Source organism: Sinocyclocheilus rhinocerous, unplaced genomic scaffold (assembly GCF_001515625.1).
Source record: "Sinocyclocheilus rhinocerous isolate Xijiao unplaced genomic scaffold, SAMN03320098_v1.1 scaffold860, whole genome shotgun sequence".
Classification (NCBI taxonomy): Eukaryota; Metazoa; Chordata; class Actinopteri; order Cypriniformes; family Cyprinidae; genus Sinocyclocheilus; species Sinocyclocheilus rhinocerous.
Genome location: NW_015638565.1, coordinates 194,176 through 213,821, shown reverse-complemented (window position 1 = coordinate 213,821; position 19,646 = coordinate 194,176). Strand labels below are relative to the sequence as shown.

The following is a 19,646-nucleotide window of genomic DNA, read 5'->3' as shown; positions in this document are numbered from 1 at the left end:
ATAACATGTAGTCAAACTGGTTTTGGTTTGTTTTATTGTTTGTTCAGAAGGATGAAATTGCAATTGAATTTATTTAAAGAAAAAATACAGAAGTTTTTTTTTCTTATGTACAAAATCATTAAAATTTGCCCTTAAATAAATATTTTGTAAGAACTTAACAGATGTGATAACACAGTGTCCCTTTTGAGTGGAGATCTCTGCTAGACTTATATGCTTCATTTAAGGTCGATAAAACGAATGTCCATGATGAGCAGAGTGTGTCGCGGCAGCGGTCTGGGTGCTGGTGAGAGTACCGTCATCACCTGAGCTTGTGTGTCCACCGCTGTCACAACTATGAAGCCACACACAGGACTCTCTAGAATCCCTCTGCTCTGTCCCGCACCCACCTCGGCATCATCATCCACCGAACTCACACTCAGCACATGGTGGGTTAAATCCCTGCCAGGGCTGACTGGGACGAGTTTGAGCTGGGTGTCATCCTGGGACATACCCAGAGGGAGACAGGAGTCTGGAATTGAGGGTGCACCGATCTTGTAAATACGCACTTCTGAAAAACGCACATCAAAGGCATGAGGGTAAAAGGAAGTTGCACGAAAGCCGTAGAAGTATTCCCGGATCTTTTCATCCCGTGTCTCTCGTCGGCAGTCCTTAGAGCGCTCCACCACGCCGCCGGACTTTGGCAGAAGGACGACACGTACAAAGTGTGGCAGGTCACGTTTAAGCTCATTATAGAGACGCTCCTGGTCCAGGACTAGCACAACATCCACCTGGAAAGCTGAAGCGCAGTGGACCAGAGCCTGGTAGCCTGAACCTTTGACCCAGCCACAGGTGTTGATTATACAGCCACCCACACTAGCCCTGCGGTTCACCTCACAGCGCTGGGAAAATACTTCTGCAAGGCTTGAAGTCAGCTACACACCCAAAGAGAAAAAAAGAGACTCATTCAAACACATTTTATTAATATATCTGGATGATGCATACTGAATCAACTTAAAGTCAACATAAAAACGGCATTCGCAACCCATGTTACATCTGTAATCTGACATACACTACTGTTCAAAAGTTTGGGGTCAGTAATATTTTTGAAAGAAGTCTCTTAAGCTCATCAAGGCTGCATATTCGTTCAAAAATACAGTAAAAACAGAAGCATAGTGAAATATTATTACACTTTAAAATTACTATCAATAAAATATTTATTCATGTGATGGCAAAGCTGAATTTTTGATGGTCTTCAGTGTCACATGATGTTTCAGAAATCATTCTAATATGATAATTTAGTGCTCAAGAAACATTTATTTTTATTATCAACATTGAAAACAGTTGTGCTGCTTAATATTTTAGTGAACAACTGTGATACTGTTTTTTTTTCTGGATTCTCTGAATTGAAAGTTCAAAAGAACATTTATTTGAAATATATATATTTTTTGCAACAGTATACATCTTTAGTGTCAGTTTTGAAAATTTAATGAATCCTTGCTGAATAAAAGTATTCATTTCTAAAAAAAAAAAAATTGTACTGACTCCAAACGTTTGAATGGTTGTGTGTTATAATCTGACAGTATTTGACTATAGGGAAGGAATATTTTTTCTTTAAGCAGCCCAAAATATTGCAGGTTTGACCAAAAAAAAAAAGTAACATTTAACCTGCTAATATTATATAAAGCAGTATGAAATATTGAATACAGTAGGTACATACTATTCATTTAAAAATAAAAGACAATAAGACATACATTTTTAAATTTGGAATAACATGCATTGATGGACCAAGAACCAGGAACATACATATATGATAGTGAAGTAAACACTTTCATTCTAGTAATACCAGTACTGCTGTTGCTGTGCAATGATTTTAAACATGCAAAAGATGATTCATTATTGTCACGTCATCATGCAACTGGGGAGTACTACTTCTCCTTCAGTTGCTGCTACAGAAATTGACTTTATTGTTTTTGTATTAACAATTGCAGAAGAACTAGACTTTATAGTTGCATTAAGGGAAAGATTAATGCATCTTCTCCTTGCTATTATTGATTAAACAGTGCCAGGATAGTTTGGTACTTTCTGTTTAGGGCCAAGCTCAATCTGTTCTAATAATTTACGGGCCAAAGCTCAGTATAACACTGAAGTGTAAAGACAACACTCCCTTAGGTGCAATTTTGTCATTACCTTGTTGTAAAGTTTGATGTTTGTTCCTGGTGTGGTAGAGCCAAAGTGAAAGACAAGTGGAGCCTGCACAGAGAAGCCTTCTTCTACATCAGCAGGACGCTCAATGCACAGAGCTGACATAGTTCCAGGCACAGAGACCTACGGACAATAACAGTTAAACACACATATAATGCTTCATTTCTTACAAGCCTGTAATGTTCAGCAGATGTTGCACTGATCGTTCAGGCTTCATTTACTTACGCTGCTCTGACCGACATCCAGTTCTACCAGTGTAGGTCTTCGTCCCAGTCGCACAGCATAGTTCAGCAACACTCGACATACTGTTGACTTTCCCACATCAGTTGGTCCGACAACCATTACCTACGACAACAAAGCGTATTTAACCATCATTAACCACAGAGATGTCAAAAACATTTGTTTGTTACGTTAAATATACACTACTATTCAAAAGATCATAAGGGGTTGGTAAGATTTTTTAATGTTTAAGAAAGTATCTTACACTCATTATAGCTGCATTTATATTATACTAGTAATACTGTGAAATTTGATTACAATTTAAAATAACTTTTTCTGTTTTAAAACTTAATTTATTCTTGTCATGGCAAAGCCGAATTTTTACCAGTTACAGTGGGTCAAGAAAAGAATCACCCCCTTTAAAATAATCACATTAATTTGCTTTGAAGACTTACACAGTTTTTGTTTTATCCAGCTGTATTTACTCAGTGCAACTTATAACATCCAAGTGAATGATATAATACCAACATGTCAGAAAGAAAATATAAAAAAACAGAATCAAGGAGTTGGAAAAAGGATCACCCACTCCTAAATGACGTGTACACTCAATCAGGTGTAGCTAATCACTTTCTCAATGGCACACAAAGCCATTTGACTTTCAACTGTGATCAGCTGTGGTCATGTTGATTAGCTCAGCATGAAAAGAGCTTTCCTGGAGCATTTCAGTCCTTGGTAGTGCAACTGAAGCAAACAATCAACTATGGGTGGCAAGGCACTGTCAAAAGATCTCCGGGATAAAGTTGTGGACTGGCACAAGTCAGGAGATGGATACAAAAAAATGTAAAGGCTTTATCAATGCCTAGAAGCACAGTGAAATCTATTATTAAGAAGTGGAAGGTGTTCGGTACAACACAGACCCTCCTTGTATCAGGACGTCGCTCCAAACTGGATGAAAGAGCCAGGAGGAAACTACTCGGAGAGGCTATCAAGAGGCCTACAGCAACTCTGAAGCATTTGCAGGAATTTATGACAGAGTGGTCATTGTGTGCATGCGACAACAATATCACATTCTCCACAAATGTGGCTTATATGGGAGGGTTGCAAGAAAAAAAAGTCACTCCTCAAAGGCCACATGCAGTCACGACTGAGTTTTGCCAAAATGCACCTTGAAGATTCTGAGGCAGATGAGACTAAAATTGAATTATTTGGCCTCAACACCCAAGCATATGTCTGGCAGAAATCCAATACAGCTCACCATCCAGATAACAGCATTCCTACAGTGAAGCACGGAGATGGTAATATCCTGTTATGGGTGTTTTGGTATTGGTGTGTCAGGACGCCAGGAAAAATGGATCGGGCAAAATACCATCAAATTCTTGAGGAAAATCTGCTGCCCTCTGCCAGAAAGTTGTCAATGGGAAGGTTTACTTTCCAACATGACAATGACCCAAAGCACACAACAAAACGGAGCACACCGTGGATGAAGGAGAAAAAGGTGAATGTCCTTGCATGGCCTAGTCAGAGCTCAGACTTAAACCCCACTGAAAATCTGTGGAATGACTTGAAGACTGCAGTCCACAAATGCTCACCATCAAATTTAACTGAACTTGAGCAGTTCTGCAAAGAAGAGTGGGCAAATATTGCAAAGTCTAGATGTGCAAAGTTAGTAGAGACACATCCCAACAGACTAAAGGCCGTAATTAAATCAAAAGGATCAACCAAATACTGACACAAGGGGGTGGTCCTTTTTCCAACTCTGTGATTTATTTTTTCTGACATTATTATATCATTCACTTGGATGTTATAAGTTGCACTGAGTAAATACAGCTGGATAAAACAAAAACTGTCTGTCTACAAAGCAACAAAATTTTATTATTTTAAAGGGGGTGATTCTTTTCCATACCTACTGTATTACTCTTCAGTGCCACATGATCCTTCAGAAATCATTCTAACATGCTGATTTGTCAGTCAAGAAATATTCCGGATTCTATGATGAATAAAAAGTTCAAAAGAACAGCATTTATTTGAAATCGAAATCTTTCATAACATTTAATGTCTTTTTACTGTAATTTTTGAACAAATTGTCCCGTGTTTTTCGGGGTGGAGGCTGGCCTGACCGCAGTGGGCAGGGACACCGGCAAAGGATAAGTATCGCTTTTTATTTCTCCTCTTTCCTACTAGTTTCGCTTCTGTTTCAGTTTTTATAACCATTTCTTACTATGTGTAAGTTGTTGTTTTTTAGCATGTAAGTCTGGCAGTGTTATTTTTTAGGATTATTGAAACTACTGTCATTTGATTTGTATTATTTGTATTTGTTATTTATTTTAATTTTAGTTCAATTATGTCTGAATTTATTATGTCTGTATAGGTCTTTTATTAAGTTTTTAGTTTTATTTAGTTTGAGTTATTTTAATACTTCAACAAACTAAATGGAAATGATATATATAATTTATAAATGTGTATGTACATATACAGTATATATGTGTGTGTGTGGTTGTACATACACACATGTAGTTGTTTTTTTGGTGTTTGGCTTAGTGTTATGTTAGAATCATTATTATACTCTTATACCTTTTGTTCTTTAATATTTTGAATTGTTTTTAGCTTTATTTTTTGTTTTTCATTTATATGTTAAGTTTTGAAATTTTGTTGTATGCATTTGTCATTTTTATTTAATCTCTTTTTTTAAATGTGTATAGGTAGTATTTATAAAGTTTTAGCTTTTAGTTTTGGATCTGTTTTTAGTTGTTTTAATACTACAATTGATTTGTTTCTGTTGTCCTCATTTGTAAGTCGCTTTGGATAAAAGCGTCTAATAAATGACTTAATAAAAAATAAATTAATGCATCCTTGCTAAGCAAAAGTATTAATTTCTTACCATCCCCAATTTTTAGAAAGGAATTGTTTGGGATGTCTGTTTACATACTCGAGGGCCTCTCTCGTTGTCTTTCTCTGCCTGACGTCTCATCTGCTCTAGAGCTACATGGGTGTTGAGATACAGCAGCATGGGTGTATCTTTGGAGATATAAGCCACCTATATTTATGGCAGAAAGACATGTTTGAATTGATTTAGCATTCCATGTCATTATTATAGACATCCACTGACATCCTTTTAACCTCTCTCACCTCCGTCTTGCCTGAAAGCGACACACTGCAGCCTTGCCAGGTGAAAACTGCAATCTTAGAGCCTGGTCCGAAAGTGTACTTCTTATTCCGGTTCAGTTCGGATCCAAACACCTCTGCCAGACCGGACAACAGCTCGAGCTGTACTCGCTCTCCTGCTTCGACCTCAAAACGCAGTTCTGTCTCTCTCTCCAGATCAAATCGTGTACCTGAAGTCCCAGCACTGCCTGACGAACTCAGGCCCTCCTCCGCTGACTTTTCTGGGGCTTCTGCAGTCATGGCTGTGATAGAAAAATTGGATGTTCAAAAACGGCTATATAGCTAGGTACTTGTATTCTTAAAGATGAGGAAAATAACAAATTATTGTGCTATACCTGTTTGAACTCGTTCCCTCTGTGATTTATCTCGGCAAATACCGTGTTTTATTTAAATTTTGTCAAATAAAGTATTGTTCCGGTAGTATTAGCTTGTTAACGCTAGCCTGTTGAATATAGTTATAAACAGATGGAGGTCGGGCAGATAATATTATTTAATATACCGTAACATGTCTAGGCTCTTCCAAACATCCACTGTTTAAACTTCGTCTTGTTATTTGAAAATTGTCCCTCCGTTCTTCACAGCAGCGACTCCACACTGATGAGGTCGTGTCGCGCGAAGATGATGTCATGCAATGGTTGGTCAATGACCAAGATCCTCTCAACATGCAGTTGACAGTGTACAGTTATGGTTATTTACTGTATTGTAAATAATGTACGTATTTTGATTCTGAAATTGTGTGAATTTTTGAACAATAAGACTAAGTTTACTAAACGTATTATACATAATCTGCATGTGTTGACGTTTTTCCCCCGTCTTTATTTTATTTTATTATTTTTTTTTTTTTGATGTTTGTTTGTTCGGTACCTGTGACTCATATTTCGTCGTTGTTCAATAAAAACAAAGAATAAACAGATCTAACATGGGTTTGCTTGTTTTTTTTGTTTTTTTAAATGCTATGCTGTCAAGTTTTTTCCAGTGTTGTACTGTCTGGTATAAAAGTAAAACAATAAACTTTTTTTTTTTTTTTTTGGAAGATATTATTGTATTAATTATTTTTTCAGGATAATAATGTGAATTTAAGTGGAACTACAGTTGTTTATTTATGATCTGGTACTGTAGGCAGTATAGGGTGAAAAATGGGAATGATTCTGAGGTGCACAATTATTTCTACTGCCTGTGGTAAAAAGCTAGTCAGTATCAGTAGCATTTTTAACATGCACAGCATGTTCTCTTGACACATCAACATATGTGTTTTCTTATGTAAGATATAAAAATGGTCAAATCATAGTACATGTTTACAGTGAATAATATGTTGTTTGAGATGAAAGTGCTTAAATAAAACTCGTATTTTCTCTCACTATTTGCAACATTTTGTTGGAGTGAATGAACATCTAATGTGAAGATGCACTGAAAAAGATATAAGGAATTGGGTCTTCTATTTTGTTACTTGCTGGCTGAAATATTCATCAGAAATATGAAGTAGTGTCAACCCCAAGTTCACCCATTTTAGAAATAAAATAGCAAAATTGTCAAAATTTCAAAAATAAACTTAGAATTGTACTGAACTGTATACTGTACTGTATGTTACCACAAATTAAAAGTTTAAACAAATTTTCTTTCTTTTTAAGTCTGTACATTAAAGTATGCTGTATAGAACCTAACTTTGATCTTGAAAAAATATATATAAAGGAAAGCCAGGGCTAGTTTTATCATTTCCTATTTTTCTGTTTTATTCACAGGTACAGTATTGTAAAAATGCTAATAAATAAATAAATTTAGGTATTTATTTATATTTGTCCAATTTTGATATAGGCTATTTTGTAGTTCTTAAATTAAAACATGTCTAGGCAGTGCAACTCTTCTCATTATCTATCATACTGAAACAATGACATAATCCATGATACCCCTATACCAGGACATTTTTAGTATTTTACACGCCAACTTCAAAAATTGCTTTTGTGAGACTGCAAAGACTTGGACTGTGATAGTCCTTCATATAATAGACAAGAAACTTTCCACACCAAAAGGTGGCACTGTCAGTCTGGCTTACTTTCTTTTTTTCAACATAACCCGCCAAACTCTCCGCGCGTCTTCTGTGATGTAGCAATGGCGACGCGAGCCAAATCAGGTGCGTATAACACATGTTTGGAAACTTCCATGTAATAGCAGTAGTCGATAACGTAATGAGTTTCTAATGTTAACCAGTCATTATGAAATATCCGTAGTAGCCTTATTAAAAAAATAATAATAAAATGTATATATATATATAATATTGCATTGCACTGAAACAGATTGTGTATTACTTCAATCTTTTGTGCTGCGTATCACATTAGCAGATTGCGTTTTCTTGTTTGTCACGTTATGCTTTTTCAGTGGGAGTCGAGCTGCTTGTGTAAGGTCACGCTTTACAATCTCAGTCTTTGTTGCCCATATTAAATACTTTTTTATATATATGAACACACACACACACGTTTACTTAGTTATCTAAATGGGGACATTCCATAGGCGTAATGGTTTTTATACTGTACAAACTGTATATTCTATCACCCTACACCTAAACCTACCCCTTACAGAAAACTTGCTGCATTTTTACAATAAAGAACAAACAAACAAACATTGTTTACTTTATTTTTATACCAGTTTTACAAATGAGGACGTCCCCAAAGGGAGGTTTTTGGAGATTTTGTCAGGTTTAGCTCACTTTTGGGTACAAATTTGTCCCCAAAATATGGTTAAGTAGGTACACACACACATACACACGTGTGTGTGTGTATATATATATATATATATATATATATAATATCCACCTTAATATGCAGGTCGTGGTCGGAAGCGTAAAACTGACGTGGATGCAGAAACCGTTGCAGTGGGGGAGAAGAAGGAAAAGCTTGATGGAGTAGACAATAAAGATGAAGAAACAGGACAAAGGGTCGTCATTGAGCATTGGTGAGGTCACATGGCTAGCTATTGAAAATGTGTTCATGCACTGTTTATTGTGTACCAATATTTTGTGAATTATTTACAGCAGTTTTTGCAATATTAAAACAATTTAAAAGATTTTTAAAAAGATGTAGAAATACCCCCTAAAGTTAATTATATATAAGACACCCTTATATTTGAGTCATGTTCATATTCTAAATGTTTTACAGCAAAAGTTGACGGGTCTATGGGCGGAATGCGGAAGGTGTGCGTGAGGCACTTGCGGCTTCGCACCCTGAACTTCGTGTGGTGCTCAATCCTCAGAAACCTCGGCGGAACAGCTTTGAGGTCACGCTGATGGAGGGAGACAAAGGTTAGCCTGCCACGGAAAGAAGCCCAAGCAGTATTCAGTCATGTCTTCTTTCAGCTGCCTGCATCGAGTAACAAAGGTTGCATTTTATGGCTGTCCAACGAATTTGTATTTATTTTTTTTACATATGCTGCCTCTGTATTTCTTTCTCCTGAGCAGAGGTTGTTTTGTGGTCTGGCATTAAGAAGGGTCCTCCACGCAAACTTAAGTTTCCTGATCCTGCTGAAGTGGTTTCTGCCCTGAAGGAAGCGTTGAAGAGCAAGTAGAGGTTATAAGGAGACAGGCGAGTCTGTTGCGCTTAACATGTCTTTAACAAATTATAGCTTTGTAAATGGCAATAAAATTAATTTTCCTAATTTTTTTTCTCTCCCTCTAGTCAAGTCATCTTTGTTCCTGGACACTGGATGCATAATGATGTAAATAGACTAATGGGAAAATCTCTCTGTCTGTTTTCTGATGATCGGCTCTGCTGTTCCGGACTGGATAATTGACCTTGCTTTGTTTCTCCTGTTAAACTCTCAAAGTCTTGTTCATGTTCTATTTTGAAATGACTAGTTTTAGATTACTATTACTGGTCTCTGTACTCAATGTTAATGTTTTGTCAGTCTTTTTTTCCTGTTTGACTTATACAAATAAAGCTACCATGATCTACCTTTTATCTGCATCATTATGGTCAAAAGTAGTCTAGAATATAGTCTCATTGTGGCTAAAATATTTCAGACAGATGTGTGGTCTCACATCATATATATATATGCCACTGTGCCTTTTATAATCTTTTGAAGCATGTATTTCCCCTCTGCTGATTTCTCAAAAGGATGTTTTTGCTAGGCTAGTTATGAAATCAAAGTACAGAAACAGTTCAGTAGCACACAAATTAAGACTCAAACACTAAGACATGCCTAAAACAAGATTTTTAACATTGGAAGTGTGGCTCAAGAATTAAAAATGCTGCCAATTCATCATGATGCCGTAAGTCTAATGCTGAGCTACTTCATTTGCCCAGTATGTTGTGGTTTCTTTTATTTTGGATATTTATGTGTTAATATCTAATTTAATTTACCATTTAATTTTATGGCCAATAACAATACAATCCCCTTGTCAGCATTATGATTTTGTAAAAACATCTGTGCTTTAAAGAGGCATGTACCAACAAAAACATCTCAATGCAGTTTAAAGAAAGCTTTATTGTCAAAGGGAGATGTTGTCTGCTGTAAGCAGTAAGTGCTGTGTGTTAAGATTTAATTGACTGATAGCATTATGCTCCCAACAGGTTTTCTCCAAGTAGAGCTGGAATAGAAACCGCCACCTTATATTGGATCATAAATCTATATTCTTTATCCAAAGGTAGTGCTGTTCCAAGCCACATTAGCTGCATCCATATCAACAAAGTTTATATAAATCCTGAAAAACAATACAAAAAGGTTTTACAAAATAAACAAATAATAACTGCATTTGACACATACAAAACAACCCATAATATGAAAGGTATATCTTAAATTAGTATGTATGCATGCATACGCACATTACAGTTTTTCTCGATTGCTAACACACTATAACTGATTCGTTTGACACAATTTTCCAAACCATTCATACAGTTCCTGAAACAAAGACACGTTTCTCAAAACTTTTAACTTTTGTTTTCACACACGCTTCAATTTGCTCAGTATTTTCTGCAAAACTCTACACAAGAACGGCATCATTTTGCACAGGTTTAACCATGTTCTCATTTAGAAAACACAAACACAATATAACTACCTCAAGAATCACAAAATGAACTCAAACAGCACACATTTATCCATGTGTGAACATTAAGTAGCAAAACTGATGACACACCAGTCAGAATCTCAGGATGATATAAAAAGGAGCACAGGTCATTATGTGATTTGGAAAATTAATCCTACTAGTCGGAGACAAAGAGGAGGGGAAATGAAAACTGAAGGGGACGGGGTAAAAGTACATTTATTCCTGATGAAATACACAGCTGCTTTTCTTCTACTGTACTGTAAGATCTCTTTACAGCAGTGTAATGAAATAATCTTTTCTTACTGTAAAGCTTATTGTTGAATTTCACTGTATCTGTTATATTTGCTGTAACATGTATCTGCTCTAATTATGTTGTATACTGTAATAGACATTGAGTTGTAAAATGATACCTGATTGCCAACAGAAGGTTTTTGCAACAGTGTTATGAACTGATCTCACTAGTGTGTAAGAGTGTGCTGTAGTGTGTGTGTTTTTGAGGGGTTGTGTGTCATGTCTGAGGGCAAAGTTTGTTTGTTTTTTCAGCAAAATGGAATAGTTTTGAGTGGAGAGCTTCATTTTGACCTGAAAATAGGAAGTATGGGGAATTGGGAGAGAAGTTATGGATTTGTGTTTAGAGTTTCGAGAAAAGGAGTCACAATTTCAAGAAATGTGTTTAAGCAATCGAGAAAAACTGTAACAACTGAAATTCATTTGAAATTTGCAAGTTGAAATTTTAATTTGTGCATAATATTCTGCTAAGTGCAAAAGACAGACAGCTGTAATACATGGATTTACCTGTCAGGTGAAATGCCAAGGTGTTTGTTTAGCAAGCCCATAAGAAGTTTGGAGTATTGCTTATTTTGCGTGCCGCCGATCTTTCCGATGCTGGTGAGAGAGCAGAGCGCGCACGGATCTCCTTTGCCCCCGAACATCATCATCTGATCCGGGATGATGTGTATGGCGATGTACTGTCATGCAGCAATACATAGAGAAACACACAAGGGTAAATAGTTAATGATGCAGTTATTTTGATGAGTTATTTCTTTTCAAAGAAACAGATCTGAAAGATTCATTCACGAATCCGAGCGGTTCTCGAGTCTAAATTTTCAAAACAAAATGTATATTAATTTCGTGTCATGTAAACGCAATTTTGGCTTATTATAAGCTTCCAAATTACTTTTTGTATGAGTTTATTTTATGAATCGATACATGGCTCAAAAACACTGAACTGAAATACACACTTTTAATACTGTAATACTAGTAAACAGCAAAATGTATGTAATGTCACACACGGGGGATCTGGTATAACGCGGTCACGTAATTGCGTCAGGACGTAAAAGAATCACTGAATCGTTTTTTTTTTTTTGAACTGGTTCTTTGAAACAATTTGTTCGAAAGCATGGTTCACTGAAATGAGACTGATTTCTCATTACTAGTTAAGCTTAATTCGAGACAAATAATAGTGATGATGTATGATGCCTAGATCTCTTTAACGTTAAGACAATGAAAAGTCCAACATGACTTAAGCTACAGCTAAGAGGATAACTGTAGAGTAAGTCTCTTGTATGTTTCATTGTCTCGAGACAGTACTTAGTTCCTCATTCCATGTCCACTAATAAAAAAAGTCATTCGATTTGTAGGAAATAAGAAACATGCAGTCTGCTCACCTGCGCGGGTTTGCCCATTACTTTGGCAAGCTCCTGCGTGGCCTCCGACAGCAGCTCAGCAGGAACCGCGTCCTTTGCAACATTTGTGTTCACCACGAACATCGGCATGACTGCAACGGAGAGACAGCACTTGGTCTACTGCAAAATAGTGCACGGTGGAAGGATCCTTCGGGAATGTATCCAGATGTGAGCCCCGGGTTGAATAAGCTAAGTAACCGCGATGCCAGTACTTCTTCTAGGCTACCGTAAAACACCACATGACCCAAATAAAGATTTGGCAGTGCAGACCCGTTAGCATACCACGTTGCTCGGCTGGCGCATGCAGTCCTAGAAGTGCATGATGATGCAGAAGCATGGTGCACAACCGAAGACAGTTACATTAGCCGACATTTCATTTGACTAATTACTCTAAAACATTTTTTCTTATTTTTTGTTTATTAATTTTATTAGTTTTTTTTTTTACAATTTTTTTTTACAATTTTTTTTTTAAATAAACAGTATTATGCAATAAAGTAAAATATTTATACAATAAACAGTATTATACAAATAACAGCCAAGAGAAAAGTGGAAAAAATAAGACTGTAATGCTGTAGAAATAAGACTATAAAAATTCCAGTGGAATGAAGAACAGCAGAAAGGGATAGTCTATTTGACAATGTTAAGAGCCCTCAAAAACACTGCTGAAACATTTACTTTAACAACAACATTAAATATAATAACAATTATTATCATAAACTTATATTACAATAGTCACCAAATACTTCACATTTAAAAAATACCAAAACTAATATAACAAGATTAAAATGAACTATACTTTATAATGATAAGAAAAGATAAAATTATTATACATAAAATGCATAACAAAAAACAATATAATAATAATAAAAGGCAACATAATAATACTTAAGAAAAATAATTTGCTAGCTGCAGTAAAAATAATTTTTTTTTTTAGCTTTCTTTAAAAAAAATTTTTTTTTTTAGTAAGCTGGCTTTATTCCCTTGTTAATGTGTTCCATAGATTTGGAACATAATTGACAAAAGCTGCATCTTGATAACATAACAGAATATTTATAAATATTATATATATTTATGCTATATATCTTGCAAACATTTGCCTCTGTAATAGTGCACAGCATTTAGCAACAGGGTAAAGAGCTTATTCTTATTTTATTTTGTACGCATATGTATTCAATAACCAAAAAAATCAACGAGCAGGAAATAGCAGTCAAAGCTAACCAGCCAAACCTTTTATTGGCCTACTTTTTCGGGTAATTACGGTAGCTTTGCGCGTGCGCAAAACGCGACATCCGGAAATAATATTGTAGGCGAGAATTAAAACCTCTTGAGTTGAGAAGGGTGGTCTCGACTCGGCGAAACTGTGCCGCTGATAGCGCATACACGCTCGTAAAACATGAACACGGATCTTTTTTAGCCGTCAACTATATTTGGGCCGTCATCTGGAGTGGAATTTCATCTTTTGAGGATTTGATTGGTGTGGTCGCGAGCTTAAAGATAGAGCAGATAGAGAAACAGGGTCCGTTCCTTTGGCTGTGCGCAAAGTTGGGTTACTTCGGGTGACAGCCGTTGCCATAGTTGATGTCAGATTGTTATTACTACATGCTCATTTAAATGAAGTGTTGTTATTGTAAAGCAGATGCTTAAAACATGAAGTATAACTGGTGTTGATCTATGGCGTGACATAGTTTTGTTGGACGGAACTTTATTTATTATTTGTGCGACTGAAAACTAGTAAAACCATGGCGGAATCGGTCAAGACCTTTCAAGTGCACCTGACTGCTGTCATGGACAGTTTGGTCCGCGCATCCGTGTGCGAGATCACCAAACTCTTCCAGGACACGGTGAACGACTACCTGGTGGAAATCTCGCTGAACAGAAAAGAGAACGAAGCGTTGAAATTGAGACTGAGGCTGACTGAGAATAAATTGAGAAACGAACGCAAATATGGCATGGGCTGGGCGGCCAGTCGGCGCGCGGCTGGTCTGCTTGGCGCGGACGACACCGTGCGCAAAGCGCGCAGAACGGATCTCCAAAGTAAGCGCACTGGCCAACTCGGACCCATTGTGTGGTGCTGTTGTTTTATCGTGCATTTTTCGAGCCTTTGAGTGGGAAACCATAATGGCGACCTGCTCCTCAGTTCTCAGGTTTCGTTCTCCTTCCTCTCCTCCTCTTTTGCATTCCTCCCTCCCCCTCCTGTTCTCGTCTCTCCTCTTTCCCCCTCCCATCTTTCTCTCTCAGGAGGCAGGCAGGGGAAGGAGTGGAGTGCTGATGCGTGGAAGGAGGGGACTGGAGGAGTGAGGGATGAGAGGAGGGACGTGTTCCGTGTCCATCTGCCAACTGGAGGAGGTGGAGGTGGGGAGGAGGAGGAGGAAAGGTTATGCGTCTCTGGGGAGAGGAAGGAGGTGGCCAGCATTAAAGAGGAGGTGAGTAACCAATCAGATGTGAGGAAAGAGGAGATGCAGAGGGCTATGGACAGAAGAAGGACCTGAACAGAAAACCCCCTTTCTGCAAATGCAAACTGATTTGAAAGTATATTTTAGTCCATATTGCAAGTGCAAAAACTGCACCAAAGATTATAACCCAAGAATTATAGTAACTGTAATTAACTTTTTTTATCATCTTTCTCTCTATATTATGTTATTTAAAGGGATTGTTCACACAAAAATAAAAATTCTGTCTACTCACCCTCAAGTTGTCCAAAACCTGTATGATTTTCTTTCTTCTACTGAACACAGAAGATGATATTTTGATGAATGTAGGTAACCAAACAGTTGCTGGTAGCCATTGACTTCTGTAGTATGGATAAAAAATACAATGGAAGTCAATAGTTACCGTCAACTGTTTGGTTACCTATATTCTTCAAAAAAATCTCATACTGTCACTCTGAAATGGAGTAATGGCATACGCTGACTTTCTGAAAAGCCCTACATGTATTGAGGCGCATGAACAAGGATCACAAAACCCAGACGGTCTTTAAGCGGGAGCGCTGACAGTTAAAGTCCATTTCTGATTTTATTGTTGTTTATATTGTCATGTTGCGGTATTTTACTTAATAAAAAATATTTTTATTTTTGGAATTTTATATGCTCTGGTGGTTGGTGGGGTAGCATCAACCGGGGGGATTTTTTTTTTTCACCCACAAAACTTGTGATGATGTGTGATGAAAATGATGACAGAATTTTAATTTTTGGTTGAACTATCCCTTTAAGAGGTCATATTCCCAAAAGTATGCATGTGCTTGTTGACTATTAATAATAAGACTACATTTACATCTGATTTTAACATCTGTATGGTGCTCAGATCACAAGTGGACAGTGTTATTTACCAGTGTAAAACAAGGTCAATGTATTTTATAATTTAGCTGCTCAAATCACAAGTAGTCAGAATCACATATGATCACATCACTAAAGGACCACCAACTTACCTGTCAATCAAAATAATACACCTTTATTGCACTAAAACAAGTTTAAATGTTAAAATAACAGCACGTATGTAACATAAGATTACTATCACCTCAGCTCTGCCTGAAATGTTTATTATCTGTTTTAAAAGAAATGTTTTATTGTTAGCAAAGTGAATTTATTTTACACCTTATGTTCTTGTTCTTTCTGCTTCTGTGGGATGATGGATAAAGGTGGAAGGCTACAGATCAGACTCCCTGAGGCTGTTGCAAGAGGCTCTACAGATGAACCAAAGTGAAACCAGCCCTTCCTCCCCCAGTCCCACCCACGGTGAGCACTGCAATGCTTTGTTTGGGAAAACGGCTAATAATTTCTTTGTGATTGTGAACATGAACGGGTAAAGGAATAGTTCACTTGAAGAACACAATTTTGTCATTAGGTACTCACCTTTGTGTTGTTCTTTTTTTCAGTGAAACACGAGGAGAAATTTTGAAAACTGTACACATTTTTTCATACATCAACAGTATATTGGGCCCACGACTGTCAAGTTCCAAAAAAAAGGTGACTAATTTTACGCAAAAGGAATGGTTCACACAAAAATGAAACTTTTGTCATCATTTACTCACCGTCACATCATTCCAAACCTGTATGACTTTGTTTTCTTCTGTGGAACATGAAAGAAGACATTATGAAGAATGTTGGTAACCAAACAGTTCTGAATCCCATTAACTTCCATTATATTTTTTGTCCATACAATAGAAGTCAGTGGGAACACCGAAACTGCTTGGTTACCAACATTCTTAAAAATATCTTCTATGTTCCGCAGAAGAAAAATGCAACAGGTTTGGAAGGGTGTGTCCAGTTTTTTACTAAATTACCTGTTATAGGTCAATGAACTCCCCACTGGAAGGGTTTCAGGACAAGCACGGCGGATACAACTCAAGCCATTTTTAGCTTTTTATTGCGTACACATACACAATAATCATTCGCAAGCAAGGTAGCCTGAATGTTACTGCTACGCTAGCCTATCAGTTAGTTATATGTGACATTTTAGCTTGTCAGTTAACTAATCAGTTAGGATGCTAGGTTATAAACCGGCAATTTACAGGGTGAGTAAATTGATAGAATTGTTATTTTTGGATGGGCTGTCCCTTTAGTGACTTAAGTTTTTGTTTTGCACACAAAGCCATTGTATTGATACTTTTATGGTTTTTAATGTACATGTGTGTTTTTGAGAGCTTGACAGCTGTGGCCACTATGAACTGCTGATGTATAAAAAAGAATGATAAAAAAGCTGATGTGTGTAAATTCAGCTTTGCCATCACACTAATAAATTGTATTTTCAAATATTTTCAGGTAGAAAACTGTAATAATATTTCACAATATTTATGTTTTTACTGTATTTTTGAAGAAATAAATGCAGCATTGGTGATCATAAGAGACTTCTTTGAAAAGCATTTCTAGCATTTAAATTTGGAGGTAAAATTTTGTCCTTAACGCGCTTATGTCTGATATATCTAATTTCTGTCTGCAGGTGAAATGGGCCCTGCTTCTGCTTGTCCTGAATCTGCTGCTGCTGAAGTGTGGGAGGAGCAGCCGGCCTTGTCAGAGGAACCAGTGATCGGTGGAGATGAGCTCAGCGGACTGGAGACGGCCCTCAAGGCAGAGCGCGAACGTGAGGAGGCGGAGTCTGGCCTGGGCAGCCCGTCTCAGGAGACGTGTGGATCTGAAGGCGTGGCGTTCATCGGACTTGACGGTTTATGTAGCTCTCAGCAGGCAATGTCGTCCTCGTCACATAGAGCAGACCCTGCTGAACTACAACTCCCATCAGCCCCTAGCAAAAAAGGAGAAGTAGAGGAGTCAGTAGGAGACAGTGGGGACATGCTGCATTTCTGCGAAAGGTGCGGCAGCGGCTTCAATTCCACGTCTGACCTCATGAAGCACTTGTGCCCTGCGGCCGAGGAGCGGCCCTATCAGTGCTCCGTGTGCGGGAGAGCGTTTGGCCACGCCTGGAGCCTTAAGAGCCATGAATGTGTCCAGGCGGGAGAGCAGATTCACCACTGCGAACTCTGCGGCAAACGCTTTACGCACTCGCGGTCCCTCGAGCGTCATCAACTGGTTCACACAGGTGAGCGACTACGCTAGCCTATCAGTTAGTTATATGTGACATTTTAGCTTGTCAGTTAACTAATCAGTTAGGATGCTAGGTTATAAACCGGCAATTTACAGGGTGAGTAAATTGATAGAATTGTTATTTTTGGATGGGCTGTCCCTTTAGTGACTTAAGTTTTTGTTTTGCACACAAAGCCATTGTATTGATACTTTTATGGTTTTTAATGTACATGTGTGTTTTTGAGAGCTTGACAGCTGTGGCCACTATGAACTGCTGATGTATAAAAAAGAATGATAAAAAAGCTGATGTGTGTAAATTCAGCTTTGCCATCACACTAATAAATTGTATTTTCAAATATTTTCAGGTAGAAAACTGTAATAATATTTCACAATATTTATGTTTTTACTGTATTTTTGAAGAAATAAATGCAGCATTGGTGATCATAAGAGACTTCTTTGAAAAGCATTTCTAGCATTTAAATTTGGAGGTAAAATTTTGTCCTTAACGCGCTTATGTCTGATATATCTAATTTCTGTCTGCAGGTGAAATGGGCCCTGCTTCTGCTTGTCCTGAATCTGCTGCTGCTGAAGTGTGGGAGGAGCAGCCGGCCTTGTCAGAGGAACCAGTGATCGGTGGAGATGAGCTCAGCGGACTGGAGACGGCCCTCAAGGCAGAGCGCGAACGTGAGGAGGCGGAGTCTGGCCTGGGCAGCCCGTCTCAGGAGACGTGTGGATCTGAAGGCGTGGCGTTCATCGGACTTGACGGTTTATGTAGCTCTCAGCAGGCAATGTCGTCCTCGTCACATAGAGCAGACCCTGCTGAACTACAACTCCCATCAGCCCCTACCAACAAGGAAGAGGAGTCAGGAGGAGAGAGCGGGGACATGCTGCACTTCTGCGCACGCTGCGGCAGCGGCTTCAGTTCCACATCTGACCTCATGAAGCACTCTTGCCCTGCGGCCGAGGAGCGGCCCTATCAGTGCTCTGTGTGCGGGAGAGCGTTCGGCCACGCCTGGAGCCTTAAGAGCCACGAATGCATCCAGGCGTGTGAGCAGCCGCACCACTGCGAACTCTGCGGCAAACGCTTCACGCACTCGCGTTCCCTCGAGCGCCATCAGCTGGTTCACACAGGTGAGCGGTCTCAGCTCGGGTGGATGCAGTAAAAGAAGAAAATCTGAAGTTAAAATCAGAGAATCAGGTTCTTGGGCAGTACATTGAGAACCTCATGTCGGCATCTAGTGTGTTTCAGACCACTGACTCCAAGAGCAAACGGAAGTAAGAGAGCATCCCTCGTGTAGACGGCAGCCCCACACAGATAAACCCTTGCCATATCAGCTCATTTAAAGTTCCCATTAGCATTCATTTGATCCTTATGCCACTAAGATGGTAAATGTTTACATTTATTTCATTATCAGTATTTATGTTTGTTTACATTTCATCTTATTAAAATCATTTTATAAAGAGATTAATATTTTATATGTATGTTGTTTTGTAGTTTTTTTTTATGTTCAGACAGGTTATGATAATATTATTTGTAATATTTTACATTGTTTTTGTCTCGCTAAACAAATTGATATGTATTTTGTACTTCCTTTCATATTTTTGCTTTGTAGATAAGATGAGGGTACAGCTGTGATGATGTGACAGTTGCTCTCTCCCGCTGAGCTGTTTGTCTGTATCAGGACTGATTATACTCAAGTTGAGAGAAAACATTACAGGTCATTCTGATCAGGGAATGAAATTTAGACTCTTTTCTTGGTGCTATCAACAGAAGGGAGTTCTCTGGCATGCATCACATCTGTGCCTCTGAATATATTAATGTATTTGTATGTGTAGAATCTTACCATTGCGTGG

At 37.9% G+C, this 19,646-nt stretch overlaps 4 protein-coding genes and 1 pseudogene across 4 annotated transcripts; 3 read left to right on the top strand and 2 right to left on the bottom strand.

The window, feature by feature from the left end:
* Positions 1-122: 122 nt before the first annotated feature.
* LOC107749782 (polyribonucleotide 5'-hydroxyl-kinase Clp1-like) lies at positions 123-6,207 on the bottom strand. Its single transcript, XM_016564956.1, has 6 exons — positions 5,898-6,207; positions 5,527-5,804; positions 5,327-5,434; positions 2,407-2,526; positions 2,167-2,304; positions 123-911 (listed from the first exon to the last, which is right to left on the bottom strand). Exons 2-6 carry the CDS (start codon positions 5,800-5,802, stop codon positions 216-218), a joined length of 1,338 nt encoding a protein of 445 aa, XP_016420442.1. The 5' UTR covers positions 5,803-5,804; positions 5,898-6,207; the 3' UTR covers positions 123-215.
* A 1,392-nt stretch (positions 6,208-7,599) lies between these two features.
* Positions 7,600-9,502, top strand: LOC107749728 (selenoprotein H-like; annotated as a pseudogene).
* A 513-nt stretch (positions 9,503-10,015) lies between these two features.
* Positions 10,016-12,552, bottom strand: LOC107749729 (macrophage migration inhibitory factor-like). The gene is made up of 3 exons (XM_016564871.1): positions 12,262-12,552; positions 11,390-11,562; positions 10,016-10,252 (listed from the first exon to the last, which is right to left on the bottom strand). Exons 1-3 carry the CDS (start codon positions 12,367-12,369, stop codon positions 10,186-10,188), a joined length of 348 nt encoding a protein of 115 aa, XP_016420357.1. The 5' UTR covers positions 12,370-12,552; the 3' UTR covers positions 10,016-10,185.
* An 899-nt stretch (positions 12,553-13,451) lies between these two features.
* Positions 13,452-17,825, top strand: LOC107749773 (zinc finger protein 696-like). The gene is made up of 4 exons (XM_016564948.1): positions 13,452-14,313; positions 14,518-14,702; positions 15,914-16,010; positions 17,215-17,825. The coding sequence occupies exons 1-4, from the start codon at positions 14,019-14,021 to the stop codon at positions 17,823-17,825; spliced, it is 1,188 nt and encodes a 395-aa protein (XP_016420434.1). The 5' UTR covers positions 13,452-14,018.
* A 514-nt stretch (positions 17,826-18,339) lies between these two features.
* LOC107749727 (zinc finger protein 483-like) lies at positions 18,340-19,219 on the top strand. The gene has a single exon (XM_016564870.1). The coding sequence runs from the start codon at positions 18,341-18,343 to the stop codon at positions 18,953-18,955; it is 615 nt and encodes a 204-aa protein (XP_016420356.1). The 5' UTR covers position 18,340; the 3' UTR covers positions 18,956-19,219.
* Positions 19,220-19,646: the final 427 nt, after the last annotated feature.

Bases quoted from the DNA above. Each gene is read 5' to 3' on its own strand.
- LOC107749729 (XM_016564871.1), bottom strand. From the start codon at position 12,369: ATGCCGATGTTCGTGGTGAACACAAATGTTGCAAAGGACGCGGTTCCT. The intron at 11,563-12,261 runs GTGAGCAGACTG...GCTGCATGACAG, and splicing joins TAATGGGCAAACCCGCGCAG to TACATCGCCATACACATCAT. The intron at 10,253-11,389 runs GTAAATCCATGT...ATTGTTTTTCAG, and splicing joins CTTGGCATTTCACCTGACAG to GATTTATATAAACTTTGTTG.
- LOC107749782 (XM_016564956.1), bottom strand. From the start codon at position 5,802: ATGACTGCAGAAGCCCCAGAAAAGTCAGCGGAGGAGGGCCTGAGTTCG. The intron at 5,435-5,526 runs GTGAGAGAGGTT...CCATAAATATAG, and splicing joins CGCTTTCAGGCAAGACGGAG to GTGGCTTATATCTCCAAAGA. The intron at 2,305-2,406 runs GTAAGTAAATGA...TATTGTCCGTAG, and splicing joins TGGATGTCGGTCAGAGCAGC to GTCTCTGTGCCTGGAACTAT.
- LOC107749727 (XM_016564870.1), top strand. From the start codon at position 18,341: ATGGGCCCTGCTTCTGCTTGTCCTGAATCTGCTGCTGCTGAAGTGTGG.
- LOC107749773 (XM_016564948.1), top strand. From the start codon at position 14,019: ATGGCGGAATCGGTCAAGACCTTTCAAGTGCACCTGACTGCTGTCATG. The intron at 14,314-14,517 runs GTAAGCGCACTG...TTTCTCTCTCAG, and splicing joins GCGCAGAACGGATCTCCAAA to GAGGCAGGCAGGGGAAGGAG. The intron at 14,703-15,913 runs GTGAGTAACCAA...TGATGGATAAAG, and splicing joins TGGCCAGCATTAAAGAGGAG to GTGGAAGGCTACAGATCAGA.